Below are 21,930 nucleotides of genomic sequence, written 5' to 3'. Positions count from 1 at the left end.
CTCACTGTCCTGCCACATGCAAAGTTGACTTTTTCTTCTTCTTGATACAGAACATTGCGATCATCTCGGAGGCTGCCAGCTCAGGCATCTCATTACAAGCAGATCGGAGAGCTAAAAACCAGAGGCGAAGAGTTCACATGACTTTGGAGTTACCGTGGAGTGCTGACAGAGCCATTCAGCAGTTTGGTGAGTTCTGCAGTGCATTTCCCTGGAGGAATGGGTAATAGTCTGGGGGATCTGTCTACATGGAATGTCGTCGGGCTTGAGCCCTTAGATTCTGCGTTGGCAGTGTGCTGCGTGTCCGTCCTCCAGGATGACCAGCACGTCGACACAGTCTCGCCTTAGCTCTAGAGCAGCCACGAAGGGCTCAGTGTGGGGGCACAGCCAGGCAAGCTGGCCGCTCAGGATACCACTATCCTATTCTTATTACTACTTTTTAACATTAAAAAGATTTATTGCAAACCTTTTTTAAAGATTTTTTTTTTATTGCAAAGTCAGATACACAGAGAGGGGGAGAGACAGAGAGGAAGATCTTCCATCCGATGATTTACTCCCCAAGTGACCGCAATGGCCAGAGCTGAGCCAATCTGAAGCCAGGAGCCAGGGACTTCTTCTGGGTCTCCCACGTGGGTGCAGGGTCCTAAGGCTTTGGGCTGTCCTCTACTGCTTTCCCAGGCCACAAACAGGGAGCTGGAAGGGAAGTGGAGCTGCTGGGATTAGAATCGGCGCCCATATGGGATCCTGGTGCACTTAAGGCTTAGCCACTACGCCACTGAACCAGGCCCTTGAATGTTTTTAAATTTTACTTCAAAGTCAGAATTGGAGAGAGGGTAAGTCAGAAAGTTCCATGTTCCGGGCCCGGAAGCATGGCCGAGAGTTCCTCATCGAGGTCTCTAGCACGTCATCCGAGGACCATCCCCTCACTTCCCCTGCATAACAAGAGGAACAAGCCTGAAACGTGTGTCCCCCACATCTTCCTTCATCCCTGACCCTCCCCTTCGTGAGCAGAAGCCCGGAGACATGCGTCCTCTTAATAATGTAAACTATAGTAAACATAAATTTATAAAATACAAAGTACAACTGCTGGGGCAGAAACTGGTGTCAATTGGCTCAATGCAATGGCCTTGTGTCTGAGTCCTCGTCTTGCATTCTCTACAATCCCACATGGGCACTGGTTCATTTCCTTGCTGCTCTACTTCCCATCCAGCTCCCTGCTTGTGGCTTGGGGAAGTGCCGAGGGTCCCGGAGCCTTGGGACCCTGCATGCATGTAGGAGACCCAGAAGAAGCTCCTGGCTTCTGGCTTTGGGTGAACTGAACTCCAGCCACTTTCACTACTTGAGAAGTGAATCAGAGGGCAGAAAATCTTTCTGTCTCTATAAATCTCTCTTTCCCCTAGAAATAAGTAAGAATTTTAAAAAAGCACAACAGCTGTTAGCCATGTGGCATACAAACTCCACAGGCACAGAATAAGCTCGCTACAGTACCGCCCTTGCAGGAGTGTCTCACAAGAGAGCTGGCTCATGTTTGGCTGCTGCACTCCATTCTGGCTCCCTACTGGCACACCTGGGCAAGCAGTGAGAGATGGGCCTTCTGCTAACCTTGTGGAAGAGTTGGGTGAGGTTTTAGGCTCTTGGTTTTAGCCTGTCCCAGCCCTCGCCATTGTAATCATTTTGGGAGTGAACCAGCAAATATAGTCCTCTGGGCTGTGCTGACCTGGCAGGAGCAGTTGATTGTTCCAAATTTAGCTATTAATGGACTAGCTCAAGTCTCTACTTTTCAGTCCTTACAACTTGTTGAGTTAGAAACAGTATTTGTGATGGGCCCGGCACGATAGCATAGCAGCTAAATTCTTCTACCTGAATGTGCTAGAATTCCTATGTGGGCGCTGGTTCCAATCCTGGCAGCTCCACTTCCCATCCAGCTCCCTGCTTGTGGCCTGGGAAAGCAGCCAAGGACGGCCCAAAGTCTTGGGACCCTGCACCCATGTGGGTGACCTGGAAGAAATTCCTGATCAGGTCAGCTCTGTTGCAGCCACTTTGGGAGTGAACCAGCAGACAATGGTTCTCTCTGTCTCTCCTCCTTTCTGTAAATCTGACTTTCCAATAAAAATACATAAATCATAAAAAAAGAAAAAGGACCAGCTGAGGCATAAACCTGTACCCAGATGAGATGCCCATGCCACAGGTGGCAGTTTAGCATTCTACACCACAGTGCCAGCCGGCTTTGTATCTTGTACTGCTGTGAATATCAGTGTCCTTCAAATTACTGTTTCTAATTGGTTCCTGTTAGGTAGCTACGATACGTGGTTTTTCTCCTATTTAAAGACTTCTTAAGTGCAGTTTAGCTCCAAGCACTGGAAATAAGTTTCAGATAGGTGTCAGAATTTCTGCGCTCTTTCTTGTGAACACAATTAATGATCTCTATAAAAATGCCATTGTAGGAAGAACTCACAGATCAAACCAAGTTACTGCTCCCGAGTATGTCTTTCTGATTTCGGAATTGGCGGGAGAGCAGAGATTCGCGTCCATTGTTGCTAAGAGACTCGAGAGTCTGGTGAGTTAGAGCTGTCGGTGCCTATGGACGGTGACCTGTGACCCCTGGCTCCTGTCCGAGAACTCCTTTGGGCATGCACCTGTGTCCCTGACCTCTGCCCGAGAGGTCCCATGTGTGTTGATTGATAGGACATTTTCTGTATCACTAGGGTGCGCTTACCCATGGGGACAGAAGGGCAACAGAGTCCAGGGACCTGAGCCGGTTCAACTTTGACAACAAGGTATGTCTGGAGCACTGTGCTCCTCCCTGTGAGTGCAGCGAAGACAAAAGGGAGGGGAGTACTGCTTCAGACTGCACACTGCAGCTTCCTGGGCCTCGTGGAGGGCGTGGAAAGACTTAAAGGAAGCGAAGTTCATTTATCAAATACGAACAGACATTAAGTAGGCGGTATAAAAATATGTATTGAGAGTTTCTTTTTTTAAGTTTGTGTAATAATAGGTGTTTTTTATTATTGAACAGTAGAGACTGATATTTAACCACCCATTCTCCCCAAGTTGTGGTAATAGCCAGGGCTGTGTCAGGCTAAAGCCAGAGAGTCCCGTCTAGGTCTGCTCTTCGGGGGCAGATACTCCGGATGGTTGAGCGCTCCCGCTGCCTACTCCCTGCTTGCACATGTGCAGGAAGCTGCATTGGGAGTGTAGTAGCTCGAGTTTGAACCAGCCACTAATGGGGGTGTTGTGTCCCCAAAGGTGACCTAATTACTGTGTCCCGAAGCCCAGCACCAGGAACAGTTTATAACATCTAACTAGTTGTGTGATTGAAGAACATCTGATAGACAAAACCACTGAAGATGCTTTTGGTTTTTTTTTTTGTTTGTTTGTTTGTTTGTTTGTTTGCAGTATGGAAGAAATGCGTTGGAAATTGTCATGAAGTCCATTGTTAACTTGGATTCTCCTATGGTATCTCCGCCTCCAGATTATCCTGGAGAGTTCTTTAAAGGTAACTTTAATATGTAAACATGAGGGGAAGATAACCTCCAACATTTCTGTTCTCTCATGGTTTCAATTTTTTCTTTTCCTTTGCAAATAAATTGCCGAAAACTTAGATGTTTTAAAGATCATTGGAGTAAGACAACTTTAGTGAAACTGATTTCATAGGAAGATACCTTTCCTCTTTCTGTGTTTCTGTTAAAGCAGTTGAAGAAAGCATCACCAGGTTCTGATTAAGCTATTTTTTGTAAGATTTTATGTGACAGAAATCTGTCTGCTGATTCATTTCTCAAATGGCCAAAGTAGCCAGGGTGGGTTTGATGGAAGCCAGGAACCTGAAGCTTCCAGAAGTGGTATACATTGGGCTAGCACATTGACTCACGAGGCTAGTCCTTCATCTCCAAGTGCAGGCTTCCTATATGGGCACTAGTTCATATCCCAGTTGCTCAGCTTCCCCTCAAGCCCCCTGCTTGTAGCCTGGGAAAACAGTAGAGGATTGCCCAATGCCTTTGAACCTTGTGTCTGTGTGGAAATTAAAAAGAAACTTCTGGCTCCTGGCTCTTTACTCCTAGGTTCAGGGTGACTCGGCTCTAGCCGATTTGGCTATTTAAGGAGTGAACCAGTGGATGGAAAATCTTTGTGTGTACTTTTTGCGATAAAAAGTGCCCTTCCAAAAGAAATAATAAATGCTTTTAAAGTGATACATCTGGTGCTTAAACCAGTGTCTTAAGTGAGATACAAATGTTAAAAGTACCTTCACAAAATTATTTAAATAGCTAATAGTCTGCTATCTACCCAAAATTTGATTTTGTAGTTGGTAACTTCACACAGCACTCCAAGTCTAGGCTGTTGTTGGAAAGGTAAGTTTTTAAAACATTTGCTTATTTTTATTGGGAAGGCAGTTCTGTGGAGAAAAGGAGAGAAAGATCTTTCATGTACTGGTTCATTCTCCAAATTCCTGCAAAGGCCAGAGCTGAGACTAAATGAAGCCAGCAGCTTCTTTTGGGTCTCATATGGGGCAGGGTTCCAAGGACTTGATCTGTTTTCTACTGCTTTCCCAGACCATGAGCAAGCAGCAGCCAGGACACGAACAGGTGCCAGTATGGGACGCCAGAATTGGCCGGCTCAGGATTACCAAATGGAGCCATTGGGTTAGCCCGAGGGGGTATATTTTAATGAAGCATTGGAGTATAATGTGTAGAGGGTCTGAAGATCTTTGAACTAAGAATTCAATTCAGTTACTGTTTGGAATGGTGATAGATGATAGGCTGTTAATGGTAGAACTTAATCTAGTTTGAATTAGGTTATAACTCATGGAAACATTTCAGTTAGGTTTTTTGTTCTTGTTTTTGTTTTTAAAGATTATTTATTTATTTATTGGAAAGTCAGATATACAGAGAGGAGGAGAGACAGAGAGGAAGATCTTCCATCTGATGATTGACTCCCCAAGTGACCACAACAGCCCATACTATGCCGATCCGAAGCCAGGATCCAGGAACTTCCTCCAGGTCTCCCACACGGGTGCAGGGTCCCAAAGCTTTGGGCCATCTTGACTGCTTTCCCAGGCCACAGGCAGGGAGCTGGATGGGAAGTGGAGCTGCCGGGATTAGAACCGGCACCCATATGGGATCCTATGCATTCAAGGCGAGGACCTTAGCCTCTAGGCCATGCTGCCAGGCCCCCCCCCCTTTTTTTTTTAAACAATTTTTTTTCTTACAGATGTTCGTCAAGGATTGATAGGAGTTGGCCTGATCAATGTGGAAGATCGCTCAGGAATTCTTACTCTGGATAAAGGTCATATTGTTAACTTGTGTTTAACTTTTTACATTAATGAAAATGTATTTTGTCACAAATACTGCAGGTCAGCAGTTTTGAATGTCCATTAGGAAGTGTAGGTGGGGGGTTGATGGCTCCCTTCTGTCCGTGGAGTGGCAGTTACAAATCCTGGTTCCAAGTATGGGCCACGGTCTCACTTTGAAGCCCTGAAGCCAGGAGGCAGGTGCATAATAGGCAGTCTCCCAAACTCTCAGACATTCTAATCGTGCAGCCGAGATTGAAATTTACACTTTGGGAGTTAAGATGTGTTGCTGGAGAACCAACCTACTTCGGTGGTAAATTCTGGACTCTGTTAACATAAAATAGTTGAATTCAGCAACCCTCTTGAGCAGATGCGATGCCTGGGAGAGTACTGGGAGTTCCTAGAGGCAGAACTGGGCGCGTTGTAGCCCTGTTGTGGCAGCATTGCCAGGGCTGGAAGACATTCAGAAGAGAATGTGGGACTTGAACCCCTCCCCCTTCCAGTTCAGTTCTTTTCTCCGGCTCTGCTTGTGTTTGGGGTGCTGGTGGGAACATGGACTATTCCTTGCCGTCTGACTCCATTAGCACCCAGGAACTTCCACTTGATGATCGCTTAGAGAGAGACCTCAGTATTGGGAGGAATGCTCCAAGGGTGTTAACCTGACATGATTTTGATATTCTTAGATGTCATTGGCTTTGTTGCACCAGGGTGTATATCTTGTAAAGTGCTGTTTGAATGAACTGCGTTACCTATGTCATCTTTCCGTTGCAGATTATAACAACATAGGAAAATTCTTAAATAGAATTTTGGGTATGGAGGTGCATCAGCAGAATGCGTTATTTCAGTATTTTGCGGACACACTTACTGCAGTTGTTCAAAATGCCAAAAAAAATGGAAGATATGACATGGGAATCTTAGGTAAGTGGGGCAGATTTTTTTAAAATTTATTTATTTTTATTGGAAAATCAGATATATAGAGAGGAAGATCTTCTGTCCACTGATCCACTCCCCAAGTGGCCACAACAGTGAAGCTGAGCTGATGCGAAGCCAGGAGCTTCTTCGGGTCTCCCATGCTGGTACAGAGTTTCAAGGCTTTGGGCCGTCCTCAGCTGCTTTCCCAGGCCACAAGCAGGGAGCTGGATGGGAAGCGGGGCTGCCGGGACATGAACTGGCACCTACATGGGATCCCTGTGATTTAAGGCGAGGATTAGCTAATTGAGCCATGGCACTAAACCCAATGGGTAAATTTTTTTACATGGACCTGTTGCATTTTTTCAATTAAGATCTTGGATCTGGAGATGAAAAAGTGAGGAAAACTGATGTTAAGAAGTTCCTGACTCCAGGATACTCAACTTCTGGGCATGTGGAGTTGTACACGGTGAGTGTAGCAAGCTTCAGCCTTTCTGCAGTTGGCCTTTACGGAAGTGAGTGCAACTTAACTCTTTGTGTTTCTTTTCTAGATCAGCGTAGAAAGGGGAATGTCTTGGGAGGAAGCCACCAAAATTTGGGCGGAACTGACAGGACCAGATGATGGTTTTTACTTGTCATTACAAGTATGGCTTTTCTTTTCTGTGTTTGCTACTGAGATTTAGAATGTTTTCACAGAGATGCTCCTGGTTTTGTGCATGTTTCCCAGTTACATTTGTTCCCTCTATCCTGGTGACTTGTTGCTGTAATTGCAGGTTTATTGTGAAATAATATTCACAATAATTTTATGTGTTAAATGCCACTTTTCCTATGTGTGTGTATATATGATTGTTCACCTATGATTACTTATTTATAAAGCTTGGGAAATGAATGCATATGTATACTGAGGAAATATTGTGAAAATTAGAATTAAAAGGTCAATTTTTTTGAGTACAGGAAACTGAAATGCATGAGCATACAAGGTCTTGGCAGTGTGGCATGGATATTGGGGAGCAGCGTTGCAGCACAGTGGATAAGGCTGCCACCCCAGACATTGCACTCCTCCTGGACTCCCTTTGTGTCCAGTTAGCCTGGATAAAAAAAAATGGAAGTGGATCCAAGCAGTTGGGTCTCTGCCGCACGTGTGGTGTCCCAGGCTTCAGCCCTGCTGGAGTTGGTTTCAGCCTGACACAGTCCTGGCTATTGCGGGGGTAGAGGGGGTGGGGAACGCTGTCAAGGAAAGACTCACTGTTTCTCTCCTCCCAACTTCTGCCCCTTTAATTGTAATAACTTTCAAAATTAAAAAAAGAAATACATGTTTATACATGCAGACATTTTCCAGCATTTTATTTCTGTTGGATTTGTCTGTGTCCCTCCCCCCCCCCCAATATTACAGTTCCATAGGCTCAGATATTTCCCCTCCCCATTACCTGATAGGTTTGCCTATGTAGTAGCCTAGTGGCAAACCTCCTTGCCTTGTATGCACCGAGATCCCATGTGGGTGCCCGTTCATATCTTGGCTGCTCTACTTCCCGTCCAGCTCCCTGCTTGTGGCCTGGGAAAGCAGTCAAGGACGGCCCAAAGCCTTGGGACCCTGCACCTGCATGGGAGACCCAGAAGAAGCTCTTGACTTTGAATTGGCTCAGCTCCAGCTTTTCCTGCCACTTATGGATTAAAGTAGCCAATAAAAGTAAATCTTTTTTTAAGAGATTATTATTATATTTTTTTTATTTGAAATGAAGATTTACAGAGAGAATCCACCTTCCAATGGTTCACTCCCCTGTTGTCACAGCGTCTGGTCCTGTGGCAGTTCAAAGCCGTGCTCTGACATTTGCCCAGTTCATAAATATGGAGCTGAATTGGAGGTGGAACAGCCAGGAATGTACCCAGCAGCCATATGGGATGCCAGTGCTGCGGGCAGAGGCTAAGCTTGTATGCTACAGCACCGACCCCTCAGCATTGATTTTGTTTGAGAGACTGACAGAGGGACAAAGAACTGCAGTGCCTTGACAACTTTTCCATTGCCCGCAGTGGCCCCAGCTGCTGCCGAAGGCTAGAGCTAGGAACTCAGCCCAGCTGTCCTGTGTGGCTCGTGGGGACTTAGTCACTTCAGCCATCACTGCCGCCTCACTGTGTCTGCACTGCTGGCAAGCTGCAGTCAGAAGCCCTAGCTGGGACACCAATCTGCGACCTCCATTGTGGGGCCCTGGGCATCTTCTTGTGTCAATCAAATGCCCACTGCAGTTGTCTTTGAATTCCCTAGCCCTGGCATCACTTTGAAATGGCCTTGTATGAAGTGCTATACATACTGAGCACATGCATTCGTGTGTAGTGCTGTGTCTTACATGCGTGGTCGGCTTTGTGCTTTCTCACAGTTCTGTGTCCTCGCGCCGGCGGGTGTATCCATCTTTCAGATGTTTATGTTTGCTTACATGGTGGTGTGAAATGAGACTCCGCTTTACAGGATTGAATCATCTTTGCTGCTTCCTTTTTAATAGATAAGAAACAACAAGAAAACTGCAATCTTAGTCAAAGAAGTGAACCCCAAAAAGAAGCTTTTCCTGGTTTATCGACCAAATACTGGGAAACAACTGAAGTTAGAAATTTATGCTGATCTAAAAAAGAAGTATAAAAAGGTATTTTCTCATTTGTACATTGTATTACATATAATTGTTTTATAATATGTTGCAGTTGGATTTTTGCCTAATAAAGGGAAGTTGGTTAAAGTTGTGTTAGACTGATACTGTACTTGTAGTTGTGTCCGCTGCTAAGACATTTCCTAGAGCCTATGACCTCATCTATGTTCCTGGAAAGGGAAGCTGTCAGCATTAACTGCAGGTAGAACCTTCCAGAAAAGGGACGTGACGGGGCTGAACATGTGGTCCTGATAAGGGAAAGCTGTCAGTGCTAACTGCATGAAAAACCTGCAGTTTTGAGCAAGATGCTGTTTAATGTTTTCTGTTGATTTCTAGAAAAAAGTAAAACTAGTTCTTCCTACTTTCTCTTAGATTTTATTAGCAATATTCATATATACATATTTATAATATATAATTCATTTTATATTTATATATTTGTTTCCATAATTTATTTACATTTATGTATAATTTTATATATAAAACAATTTCTATCTTTTCTCATCTGGAAACGAGCATAAATTAGCTTGTTGAAAAATTGCACACAAGGAGTCATGGCCGTGCTTCTTGAGTGACAGTCAAGTTCAGCACACAGCAAGGGTTGGCTTGCCTTTTTTTTTTTTTTTTTTTTTTTTTTTCCTCCTAAGATTTTTTTACTTTTATTGGAAAGTCAGATATACAAAGAAGAGGAGAGTCAGAGAGAAAGCTCTACCGTCTGCTGATTCACTCCCCAAGTGGCCATAAGGGGCAGAGCTGAGCTGACCCGGAAGCCAGGAGCTTCTTCCGGGTCTCCCACGTGGGTGCAGGGGTACAAAGCTTTGGGCGTCCTCCACTGCTTTCCCAGGCCACAAGCAGGGAGCTGGGTGGGAAGCAGGCCTGCCAGGATTATGGGATCCCAGCATGTTCAAGGCGAGGACTTTAGCCGCTAAGTTACCTCACTGAGTGCACTGGGTTTCCTTTGTAGAGACCTGTTAATGTTGGCTGCCGTGTGAGACAGGCTCAGGCCGCCAGTGCCCTGAAGAGCAGCTAATTCACTGGAAGCTTTCCTGTGTTTCAGGTCGTCTCGGATGATGCCTTGGTGCACTGGCTGGATCAGTATAATTCATCTGCAGATACTTGCACTCATGCTTATTGGTTAGTATGTTCATGTTTTCCAAAGGTTGATTTAAAATTTAAGCCCAGCTTCACTCTTTGCATTATGTCTGTTTTTTTCCCTTTATTTTTATTTATTTATTGGAAAGTCAGATCTGCAGAAAGGGAGAGAGACAAAGATTTTCTGTCCATTGATTCCCTCCCCAACTGGTTGCAGCAGCTGTTGATGAGCTGAAGTTTCCCAGTCTCCCACACGGGTGCAGGGTCCCAAGGCCTTGGGCCGTCCTCCACTGCTTTCCCAGGCCACAAGCAGGGAGCTGGATGGGAAGTGGAGCTGCTGGGACATGTGTTGGTACCCATGAGGGATCCAATCACGTTCAAGGCAAGGACTCTAGTTTCTAGGCCACTGTAGTGGGCCTGCTGTTATGTCTTTATTAGTAGAGGAGCTGAGCACATTAACTTCTCAGGAGTGGCTCATTCATCAGAAACGTGTCTTCAGAGTTTGTGGTCCAGACCTTGGTCGTTTGGGGTCCACTTTGCTTGGTGCTGCCGGCTCTGCCTGGTGATGGACTGTCATCCTTGGCGCTATTCTCACCCTCTTAGTTTTAATATTTAAAAACAAATAGGGCTGGGTGCAATAGCCTAGAGACAGGAAGGCACTAGGAAGTGCCAGGCTTTTGTTTTTGGTTTGGTTTGGGGTTTTTGGGGGAGCGTTGTGGGGTGAGGGAGGTGGACATCAGATACACAGGAAAATCTTCCATCCACTGTTCACTGCCAAAGTGGCCGCAACAGGTGGCACTGCACTGATCAGAAGCCAGGAGTCTGGAGATTCTTCCAGGTCTCCCAAACAGGTGCAGGGTCCCAAGGCTTTGGGCCATCCTTGACTGCTTTCCCAGGCCACAGCAGGGAGCTTAGTGGGAAATGCGGCTGCCAGGATTAGAACCGCCGCCCATATGGGATCCCGGCATGTGTGAGGTGAGGACTTCAGTGGCTAGGCCAGGGCGCCAGGCCCAGAAGCAGTTTTAATGATCAGTAGCACTGTCAGAAGCAGGAAGGGTGAAGGATGGTAGTGTATTCCCAGGGAGCTGTGAGCTAGAGGCTCAAAGGGCAGTGCTGAAATGTGCTCTCCCTGGGGTAGCCCTATCAAAGCTGTTAGAATTATGTGTGTCTTAGTGAAATATGTTTAGTATGTATTTTTTTTTTCCCTGTCTTTCCTAGGCGTGGCAATTGCAAAAAAGCCAGTTTGGGATTAGTCTGTGAAATAGGTCTCCGATGCCGCACTTACTATGTCTTATGTGGCTCAGTACTCAGTGTGTGGACGAAAGTGGAGGGTGTTCTGGCATCTGTCAGTGGAACAAATGTGAAAATGCAGATAGTGCGGCTAAGAACAGAAGATGGACAACGAATTGTAGGTGAGCCTAATTTTTCACTTTGCTATGAAACAAGTGGAAAATAAATTGTATGTTTTATTTTCCACATTGGGCTGCTTCTGTCTCAGTCTATTCCAGAGGCATCTAATCTGACATGGACTCCAGTATGCCGTGTGCATTCTCACAAGGTAGACCAGAAGTGGAATGAACAGGGTGGTTCTGGTGTTGCCATGGGGTCCTCTGGTGGTGGAGCTCTCAGCCCACCCTCTCCCCTTTCATACTGTAGTGTGCAGGTTCCCGGAGCAGCTCAGTGCCTTGCTCAGGGCTCTTCCCGGAGCCTGCTGTACGCTGGAACTCAGAGCCCTGACAGTTACAGAAGGCAGGAAAACAGGCCACCTGTTGTCCACTGGCCTGTTGGATGCATCTGCCTGCTTGCCCAGCTTTGACTTGCTTTGCAGCAGCCTTTCTCTGTATCCTCAGCTCACAGGGGCAGCCTGTGGGCCAAAGTTAGTCCATGAACTTTTTTATTTGACTAGGTGTTTTACTTGTTCCAAGTTTTCATTTGAATTAAATTCGAACATTTAAAGCTTAGGAGGTCTGCTTAACAAAAGTCTGGATTTCCAGCTGCTTTTTAAGAAACAAAGAGTAGCAAGCTTATCAGGACCTTGGAGTCCACATTCCCACATGAGAGTAGAGTTCCTTCCCTGGGTCTGCGCTTCCCAGCTTCGTGGTGTCTGCCTTACTGCACAGCCTTTCGGAGTCAGCTGCTCACGGGAGCATTTACACCCAGAGCTCCTGCTCTGTGGTCTTTCTGGTGCTGTAGTGCTTGGCACAGAAGGTGCTCTTTGTGAGAAGATGGTAGATGGCAAAATCCAGGGCTGACCTTGTGTCGCTTTACTAAGAAGACGATGTTCTCCTGGACACATTGGAACCCTGCAGTGTGGGCGGGGGGTCTGACTGCATCGCGGTAAGCACTGCCAATGTTAGCAACTTTTTTCTGTGTGAATTTGTTGTTCACTGTGCTCGTCATGCCTCACTTCGAATCTGCTGAGACTGAAAGTACAGCCTCCGTACGCTCTCTGCGAACAACTGTGTCAGTTCTTGTTACTGATTGCAGGTTTGATCATTCCGGCAAATTGTGTGTCTCCGCTTGTCAATCTTCTCTCCACTTCGGATCAGTCCCAGCAGCTTGCAGTGCAGCAGAAGCAGCTGTGGCAGCAGCATCACCCACAGAGCATCGCCAGCCTAAGCAATGCCTAGAGGACAGAGGGGATTTGAAAGGCCGACGAAGCATATCATTTGCCTCAAAATCAGGGACAGTTTCCAAAGAATTATATATTTTTTCAGTTGTGCTCTCTAGTTAATTTGGAGGGAATGAGTACAAACCTGGAATAGGTAGCAGAAGTGAGGATCAGCAGTGCCGATGGGGGTGCGTTTGTCGTTCTTTTGCTTTTCTCCTAGGACTTGCTATGTACTTCCACTTGGGGGCACAAGGGGAGGTGTGTGTGCGTGTGTGCTTGTGTGTGTGTGTGTGTGAGCCTACAAACCACAACTGGTTTTAATGCTTAGAACTTGCTAATGTGGCTTTACGTTTCTCTTGTACAGCGCTCAGGGTTAGCACAGTCCATCCATGCCGTGCCGGGGAGCTCTCCCCGGGTGCATGTGTGTTGGCGTCCGTAAGTACAGAGCATACATGTCGGGTCCCTTCCAGCTTACGCCATAGGTTTACCACAGCATGAACTGAAAGGTTGCACATCATACATTCAGGTTCTTTCCCAGCTTTTCTGACAGTGCATGTTTTGAAAGCATGCGTAAACAAGATTAACACAGAAGTCGTTATGGAGAGAAATGTTTGTGGCTGTACAGCATTGGTGATTGCCTTTTTATAGTATTTCTAATTGCGAACGCCTGTAGTCCTGTGAGCCCTGCCCCGAGTTTCCTGTCGGAGTCATGACCATGTACCTTTTTTTGTGGTAATACTCTTAAAAGTTCATTTTAATGTATTAATAGTATTCCTAATGTGTGCTGCAAAAAGAAAAAAAAATGGCTCTAAGCCTTTTTCCTTAAAGTTACATTTTCCTTAACTTAAAAGGTAGTTTAGAAGTACAAATTGGCTTCCATGTTACAATCTTTTTTTACTTAATTCATTGACTTTGTCATTCATCAAGAAAATCGTACTTGAGTTGTAAACTAGACAATGAGGAAACACTTGAGGCTCTGCTGGATGTTCTTTTCTTGTTGTTGGTGGTGTTATTGTTACCCAGTAACTTGAATATTGTTTAATGTATTGTAATACATTGTAGAGTTTATCTTAAGCTGTTAAATTGTAATGTACAAATGTGAATAGATACTTATCTATAATAGGGTAACTTTTGGTTTACCTATAATAGATGTTTCTAAAAACAAGTGAGGGGATAGTTGGTCTTTTTTTTTTTTTTTTTTTTTTTTTTTTGGCACAAGTTGCACTATTGAAAATTGAGATTGTATAAACCTGGTCAAAAGCAGCAAGATACCCAAATCTTGTAGCTGTCCAATAAAAAGCTGTTGTCCTAACGAGCAGTGGACTCTTGTTTAGGTCTCCCCGGATGCTCACGGTGGTCTGTGACGGGACCCTCAGAGCTTACGTTCCAGGTCACCTAGTGCAGTCTGGCCCATAGTCCACTCCTAATACCTGACAGGCGCTGAGAAAGATGGGGAGTATTTTCAAATGAGGCTGTTTCCTTTGTACCTTCTGAACCTTGGTGCCAACTCGGGTGAGAGGAGTGCTGGTGGATGGAGACCTGTGGACAGCTTTAGCTTTCATCCTCTGCTTCTTCAAGCCCGAGATTGGTTCTGTTAAGTTTACCACAACTTTTCCTTATAGATTTATTTATTCTTGGTGCCTAAAAGGACACATTGTGAGTAATTTTTGTTCTTTGGCATATTCTGCCCAGTGGATGCAACTTTTATCCTCAGTCCAGTCCATGTATCTCAGGCAGTGACGAGACAGATTCACCAGTGCCCCTCGTGTGGGCTGCTAGATCCGCTGGCCTCTTATAGCAGGATGGACCTTCCCTTCCGTCCAGTGGTCCAGGCAGCTGGCCGCAGCTCCGGACGGCACCAAGTAGCACTGAGGAAGCAGGCGTGGAGCAAAAGTGCTTCTGCAGTGAGATGGAGTGATAGGGCTGCGGGGAGGCTGACTTGGTCAGCAGGGTCAGGTTCCCCAGGGCGGTGTCCAGGATTGGCAGGATTCCTATTGTGATGCTGATGCCTGTCTTGGTGACATGGCGCGGGCTCCCGAATCGGCCATTTTCACCCAGGCACCTGTGTGGTAGGTTTTTAATACAGGAGTCCGTGAGTCCTTACCTGGAAGTTCTTTCCAGAAGGCAGCCGGGACACGTGGCTGGAAGCTGGGGTGCTGTGTGCACGTGCACGTGTCTACCTTGGTGCCCACCCTCTCTGGACATCTGCCCTGGGTCAGTGACCAGGAAGTCCCCAGGACCTCAGCGCCACGCCTGAGCGGGAAGCCTTCTCCAGCCCAACAGAAGCCCATGGGGCCTATGCAATGCCTTTTTTCCATTTAGCAATACAACTTTGAGCACAAAGATTGGGTTGGTGTTTTCAGAGTTCACAGTGTTGATTGTACTGAAAACCACTGCCAGGTCCAGGCCTGCTCCTGCTGTGTCAGGCATCAGTTCTTCCTCCAGCCCCCTGCGTGCTCAGGAGCCTCTGTCTGCAGTGTAGTGCGAGGATCTGGTTTCTAAAACCATCTCTGAGTCACAGTAGGCGTGTTGAACACTTTCCTCTTACTGCTCCTACCTTGCAGGTATGCTTTCATGTGTGTGTACTAGCAAGAGCCTGCATCCAAAGCACTGTAGTAGTGCGAGTATATGTATCTGTATATATTCGTGTAAATATATATATATGTTTATTTATTCTAGCACTTCAGAAACTTTTGAGTTGCAACAATCAACCTTACAGTTTGAGTTGTCTTTCTCAGTAGAGGTGAGGGTTCTAGACTAGTTCCAGGGCAGTGTAGTATTTCAGAGGCACAAACTAAGCTGTAGCCATTGGGTGCTCACGTGCCAGAACAGCGTGTAATGGGTGTGGGCCGGAGGGTTCCAGGGCCACATGGAGGTTGTGTGATGGCAGCGTCCTCCCAACCGCTTTTCCTGATAGTGTGAGGAAGAGCAGCGTTCCCCGAGAGATGACTGACACAGTAGGGCCACAAGATCCCTGGAAGGTCCTTTCCCAAAAGAAATGGAAGAGAATGATCCCCCTGGCTGAGCCTGGGTGGCAGAGTCGCTGTGGGCTGGTGTTGAGGAGGTAGGCTTAGGGCAGCCTCTCTGGACAGGCCCTGGCTGGCTGGCACTACCCCCATGTGCACAATTGGTTGCTGCTCAGCTGCAGCCAACATTTTCTTACTCGTTGCCAGTTGTCCAGATGCCCTGTCTGAAGTGAAAGAGCCATGTCTGCGTGCCGGCTTGAGCTGTCTGGCATTGTTTTCTGAGTAGTTGAGGTAGAATTCCAAAGCCGCTCTCTAATTGTATGCTGTACCTACGTGTATGTAAATAAACATGTTGTGTATAGAGAAATGCTGAGGTCTTTGTACATATTTCTTGTACATTGGGACCCTGACCTGTGTTTTCGCTTGCTTCTTGCCAGTCCTGTTTCTGCTTTCCTTAACTTCCTATATGGGTCATTTTACTGCTTTTTTTTTAAATGTTTATAAAAGTATGAGAAACTCATAGTTTGTTCCTGTATTTTATAATTCAGTTTTACATCTATACCTTAGAATTCCTGTCTGCTTTGTGCAAAGATTTTTCAACATACCTAATTGTGTTTTGCATTTTCCTTATTGCTTTTCCTGGGTGTGATGAATTGGGGCCAGTCCTGGTGCTGCCTGATGTTTTCACAGAAATAAAAACAAGACTTTGTGTTGCTAAGCCCCCTCTGACTTGCTCAGTGTGCTTGCAGTCACACCTAGCTATGCGCCACTGCGCTCGCCTGACAGGAAGACCTTGCGCACAGCTGCCTGGTGCTGCGTGCAAAGGTCGGGCCCACACTGCAACCCACAGGTCCTAAACAGCCGTCTGCTTCTGCTGACGGCCAACTCAAGGTGACGTAAGAGTCCCTGAGGTAAGGGCTGTGCCTGCTGCCCTTACAGTCCAAGGTGGGCACTTAGCACAGCGCTGGCCACATGTACTCTGCCCCCATGCTGTCTGGGCTGTGTTGTGGCTCTGTGTTGCCAGGATCAGCCAGAGCCCTGGGAGCTGGCCTGGGTGAAGGCTTGCCGCCATCCTGCCGAGAACGGGCAGCATGGTGGCCGGGGCTGGCTCACAGAGGTGGTGGGGACGTGCCCGAGGAGCAGACACTGAGGTTTTACTACAGGTTTTGCACCTTTGAGAAAATGTTCCTTATAACTTTGACAAACGATGCTGTGAGCTTGAACTCTGGTGTGTCCTTCCCGGTGAGTTGGACGGGGCCTAAGCAGTATGCAGCTGGGTGTGTCTGCCGTGCATCTGGGCCACGCTGGCACCTCGGCGGGATCCCTGGCCGTGTGGCAAGGCAGAGTTCAGCTGAGATGGCCCTGGTAGCAGAAGCCAGCGAGAGGGAATGGAAACCTGAGGAAGGTGACCCTCGTGGATCCTCGTGGTTGAAGTCTCCCCAGGTAGAGACGGTGCGCAGGCCCCTTGAGGCAGCTCGCCTGGCTGCAGCATGGCTGTCTTTCCACCTGGCCTTCTTGCCATGGCAGAGCGTGTGGCTCAGAGGGAGAGCCCTCTCCCACGCAGCACAACGCCACTCACTGCAGGCTCGGCACCTCCTGTTTATACTGCATTAGTACACTACTGAGATGGTCCGTAACCACTTGCGTCTGCCGTCACCTCTGTGGTACTGCTCTTACAGGCTCCTCCTGTGTGCAAGGCTCCTTTTACACGTGGGTGTATTTCCTCTGCTGTCCCCCTCGATGCCGTCTGGTGGAACCCAAAGCAGGGGATGTAAACCCTTGGTTTGTTTGTTTGTTCTTGACTCTGCCTTTTGCCATCGCTTCTCGTTGTGACGCGTCCTCAATGTCTGAAGGGTACGGGGCTGTTCGTGATTGCGCTCAGCTTCCTGCAGCCATTCGTGGGAATTCTGTACCAAATGTCCAGAACCAAGTGTTCCAACCATCCTAATATGTAACATAACAAACTGCTCTCATGCAATAAAATGTATTGGCTGCATCTTGCAGGATCTACTGCAAGTAAAAAATATACCAACCGTGAAACATAACAAAGTCTGTATTTAGGTTTCTTGTGGTTTCTGTTCTTTTGTTTTTTTGTAAGATTCTTAAATAAATTAAAACAAACGGCAATGTCTCTTTGTTCTTGGCTTGGCCAACTGTGTTAAGCTTTCTGTGTCGGTGTTATATTTTTAAAATTATAGGAAATTTTTTCTCACCATGGACAGGAACCAGTCACTGACCCTGCAGGCCTAGGCTGTGTTGCTGTCAGCTCTGAAGCCACCTGCGGAGTGTTGGACCTGAGACAGATCACGCAGCCACAGATTGGGGCTCAGGGTCACAGGCCTGCTTGCCTGACATCCAAGCTCATGCCAAGGATGGTTTACAGCAACTGATTGTCCCTCTTCCCTCCCAGTTTGAGGAGAGACAGAGAACTTCCAAAAGCTTGTTTGCTGCCCACATGGCCGCAATGGTGTGGGGTAGGCTGGATTGAAGCATGGAGCTGCTTCTGAGTCGTCCATGCGAGTGCAGGGTCCCAAGGCTTTCGGCCGTCCTTGACTGCTTTCCCAGGCCACAAGCAGGGAGCTGCGTGGGAAGTGGAGCAAACAGGACATAAGCTGACACCTCTGGGAAACCTGGAAGAAGAAACCTGGCTTCAGCCTGACTCATCCCAGGTTGTTACAGCCATTTGGGGAGTGAACCAGCAGGTGGAAAATTCTCCATCTTCATGTGTGACTAACCTTTTAGATACATGCAAGTTGAACATGTCTAGGGCTTTGAGGCTGTTCCCTTCAGTCCATCTGTGGCTCTGTCTCCCTGTAGATGTGCATGCTGGGGCGTGGCAGTGTCAGATGTTTGGCAGCAGCCCTGGCCTCTGCCCACCTGAACGCACAGAATCACCAGGCAGTTGCAAATGGCCCCAGGGCAGAGTCAACCTGGGTTAGGACCATGCTCCAGCAGATCCATCCTACAGGTGGGGAGCAGTCTGTGCACGGCAAGGCCTGTGAGCAGGGAGCAGCCAAGAGAGAAGTGTTAGCTGACGGAGGGTCAGGAGTGTGCATGGTGCCACTTCCTTCCGCATGAATATTTATCAGTTAGTCATTTGAGAGTGATGTAAAGAAGCCATCTGTGGAGGCCTCTATGGGGAGAGAAAAAAGACGCTAAAAGAAATGTGCAAAATGCTTATTTTTAGAGTCCAGCTCTGCACTGTGGCTTCGTCTTCTGGAAGCTGCCCACTCCGGGTGTGAAGGGCAGAAGCCTCGCCTTTGGGTACAAATCCAGAGAGTGTAGCATTGCCAGTGAGTCTCGAGCACAGCACAGGCATGTTAATTTTGGCCCAGTGTAGTATCCTAGTGGCTAAAGTCCTCGCCTTGCATGCGCTGGGATCTCTCATGGACGCCAGCTCTAATCCCAATAGCCCCACTTCCCATCCAGCTCCCTGCTTCTGGCCTGGGAAAGCAGTGGAGGATGGCCCAAAGCCTTGGGACCCTGCACCCGCATGGGAGACCCAGAGGAGGCTCAGCTCTGGCTGTTGCAGTCACCTGGGGAGTGAATGAGTGGATGGAAGATCTTCATCCCTATTTCTCCTCTGTATATCTGCCTTGACAATAAAAATAAATAAACCTTTAAAAAAAAAAAAGTGGAACAGCCAGGCACGAATTGGCACCTCTGTGATGCCTGTGTCCCTGGTGGCTTTATCTGCAACACTACAGTGCCAGCCCCCACAGGAAGTCCTCTGCTGTTGTTTCTGCTTAAAGGTGGGAATTTGCATGAGAGCTATGTGTATACCCTTAGTTACTGTAGGAAATCCAGCAATAGGAACCCCCAGCCTCAGAGAATCCTCTGAGACCCCCAAGGGCCCTCTGTGCTAACTGTTCTCTTCCTACTGTGTGTACCCTGTTGAGAGATGTTGATGGAAGAGGTGTAGGAATAATTCCCACCTTTTGTTTCTAAGTCATAGGAAGCCGGGTTTAACCAACGAAGCACTGTGGGCTCTGAATTGGGCTGTGGCTGACCTGCCAACTGGATGTCCACAGCCATATTGAGAGTGCTAATGAAGTCCCAGGACCTTGCTTCGCATCCTGAGGCTACAAATGGTGCCTCGGGTGCTTGGCCCCTGCAGCCCAGGAAGGACACCAAGGGGGTCATGGGCTCCTGGCTTCAGTGTGGCAATGGGGCGTGACCTGCTGATGGAAGCTCTATTTCATGGCTTGCCTTTCAAGTAGAGGAAGACAGAGAAGGCAGCACCTGTTTCTGGTTGGCCTTATGTGCTAAGCATGACAGTACATTGTTTTAATGGTTGGCGAAAGGAAATATTTTCTAACTTGTGAAAATTATAATGAAATTCAAATTTCAGTGCCCCAAAATAAAATTGTATTGGCACACAGCCATGCCCATTTGTGTATTATCTCTGGCCGCCTCAAAGCTGCCATGGCAGAACTGCGTAGTCATGCCAACTACGGCCAACATGCCTAAAATATGGGCCATCTGACCGTATCTGTAAAAAGCTCTCCTGCTCCTGCTGTGAAAACAAGTTAATGGCACAAAGATAGCCCGCAATTAGAAACCCTGAGAGGGCCATATCCTCCCCAAACTGTCCCAAGGACAAAAGTCCTCAAGGGGGTCCAACAGAGTAGCTTATCTGCTAAAGCCCTCACTTTGCATGCACTGGGATCCCATAAGGGCACCGATTCTGATCCTGACAGTCCCATTGCCATCCAGCTCTCTGCTTGTGGCCTGGGAAACAGTCGGATGGCCCAGGTCCTTGGGACCCTGTGCCCATACGGAAGGCCCAGAGGAAGCTCCTGGCTCCTAGCGTGGAATGGCTGAGTTTCAGCCATTAGCAGACCACTTTGGAAGTGGACTAGTAGATTAAAGTTTTCTGTAAATCTGTCTTTCCAATACAAATATTTTTTAAAAATTTAGGGCCTGGCGCCGTGATCTAGTGACTAAAGTCCTTGCTTTGGATGCGCTGGCATCCCATATGGGTGCCATTTCTAATCCCAGTGGCCCCGCTTCCCATCCAGCTCCCTGCTTGTGGCCTGGAAAAGCAGTTGAGGATGGCCCAAAGCCTTAGGACCCTGCACCTGCGTGGGAGACCTGGAGGAAGCTCCTGGCTCCTGGCTTCAGATCTGCTCATCTCTGGCTGTTGTGGCTGCTTGGGAAGTGAATCAGATGGAAGATATTTCTCTTTGTCTCTCCTCCTCCCTGTATATCTGACTTCGCAATAAGAATAAAGGTTAAAAAAAAATCTTTTTCAGTGATAACCAAGACTTGACAGGAAGGACTAGAGATAGGAAAAGCTCAGAACATTCCTGGAGGAGAGCTGGCCTCCTGCTCTGAGGAACATGGTGTGCTCCTGGGCAGTGCAACCACAGCTGCCTTCCCGGCCCCATGTGCGTGGGTAGCCGCTGAGGTCCTGCTGACCTATGCTTTGTCAGCAGCACCCTGCATCCTGTGGACTCCCCTGATTCGAGGGTGTCAAAAGTTTTATTAGTAATTTTACTTTAGGGTACAGCTGCCCTGGGATACCTGTACTCCATTTGGAAGTGTTGGTTCCAGGCCTGGCTGCTCTGCTCCCCACCAATCCACACCTGGGAGCAGGTCCCTGGGTCCCTGCCACCCGTAGGGGAGACCTGCATTTGGGGAATGAACAGGTGTGTGTAAAAATCTCGCCCTTGTGACAATCTTGAACATCAATCTGTTGGTTACATATTGAGATTGCACTTGGAATTTATGGTGTTAAGTAAAATGCTATTCACTTGAACTGGACTATTTTCTACATACTTCAATGTGACCAGTGCCACTGGGAGAGTAATTTCTGTGGTGGCCTTTGTGCATTCAAGGATTCAAGACAGATTTCCCACAGGCACCCTTTCTGAGAGCTGCCAAGGGGCCCCGGGTGCCCTCCATGCCCAGGTGAGGCTGACCCTGGGATGGGAGAAAGAAACCCCAAAGCCAGCAAAGCCCCCCAGGTGTTTTGTCGGGGGCAGCACTCCCTGCAAAGGGGGGGGGGGAGCGTAGTCCCCAAAATGCAGTTCAAAAATCATTGGGCCAGTAAGCTGCTCAGATATTTTCCAACCCCTTTCCTGCATCCTGGCACCGTTCAGAGCCTGGCACACAGCAGGCGCCCCCTGGGTCACGGGCACGCGACAATACCGGGGGTCGAGCGAGCGCCGAGGTGCGTTTTTCCCCCAGGAGGAGGACTCTCCTGGGCTGCGGTCAGGTCTCCGCGAGGGTTAAAATCCGCTCCCTGCAGACCCCTGCCGCTGACGCGAAATCAGGGTCAGGAGGCGGCCTTGCGCCCGGCAGGACCTCGGCGCCCACGAGCTCCGGGGCTCGCCTCCATTTTCTCCAGGTAATTTTCCATCCCTGTCCCTACCGCCGAGGGGGAGGGAAAGACACGCTAAGTTACCTCAGGAATCCCACCCGGCCAGCCTGGGAACC

At 47.8% G+C, this 21,930-nt stretch overlaps 1 protein-coding gene across 4 annotated transcripts in view; it reads left to right on the top strand.

The window, feature by feature from the left end:
* Window positions 1-17,120, top strand: part of SBNO1 (strawberry notch homolog 1) — a 45,091-nt gene extending 27,971 nt beyond the window's left edge. For all 4 annotated transcript variants that reach the window (XM_040987095.1, XM_040987094.1, XM_040987096.1 and 1 more), the window contains 12 exons: window positions 51-186; window positions 2,442-2,554; window positions 2,703-2,774; window positions 3,394-3,493; window positions 5,203-5,277; window positions 6,053-6,199; window positions 6,565-6,659; window positions 6,742-6,834; window positions 8,686-8,823; window positions 9,878-9,954; window positions 11,131-11,324; window positions 12,400-17,120. In XM_040987095.1, the coding sequence (XP_040843029.1) occupies window positions 51-186; window positions 2,442-2,554; window positions 2,703-2,774; window positions 3,394-3,493; window positions 5,203-5,277; window positions 6,053-6,199; window positions 6,565-6,659; window positions 6,742-6,834; window positions 8,686-8,823; window positions 9,878-9,954; window positions 11,131-11,324; window positions 12,400-12,542 (1,383 nt within the window). In that variant the 3' untranslated portion in view covers window positions 12,543-17,120. The remainder of the gene's footprint in view (window positions 1-50; window positions 187-2,441; window positions 2,555-2,702; window positions 2,775-3,393; window positions 3,494-5,202; window positions 5,278-6,052; window positions 6,200-6,564; window positions 6,660-6,741; window positions 6,835-8,685; window positions 8,824-9,877; window positions 9,955-11,130; window positions 11,325-12,399) is intronic.
* Window positions 17,121-21,930: the final 4,810 nt, after the last annotated feature.

This window comes from Ochotona curzoniae, unplaced genomic scaffold, assembly GCF_017591425.1.
Source record: "Ochotona curzoniae isolate NIBS_2020 unplaced genomic scaffold, NIBS_Ocur_1.0 contig_46, whole genome shotgun sequence".
Lineage (NCBI taxonomy): Eukaryota > Metazoa > Chordata > Mammalia > Lagomorpha > Ochotonidae > Ochotona > Ochotona curzoniae.
The sequence above is the reverse complement of the archived record's forward strand: the minus strand, read 5'-3'. Positions and strand labels throughout refer to the sequence as shown.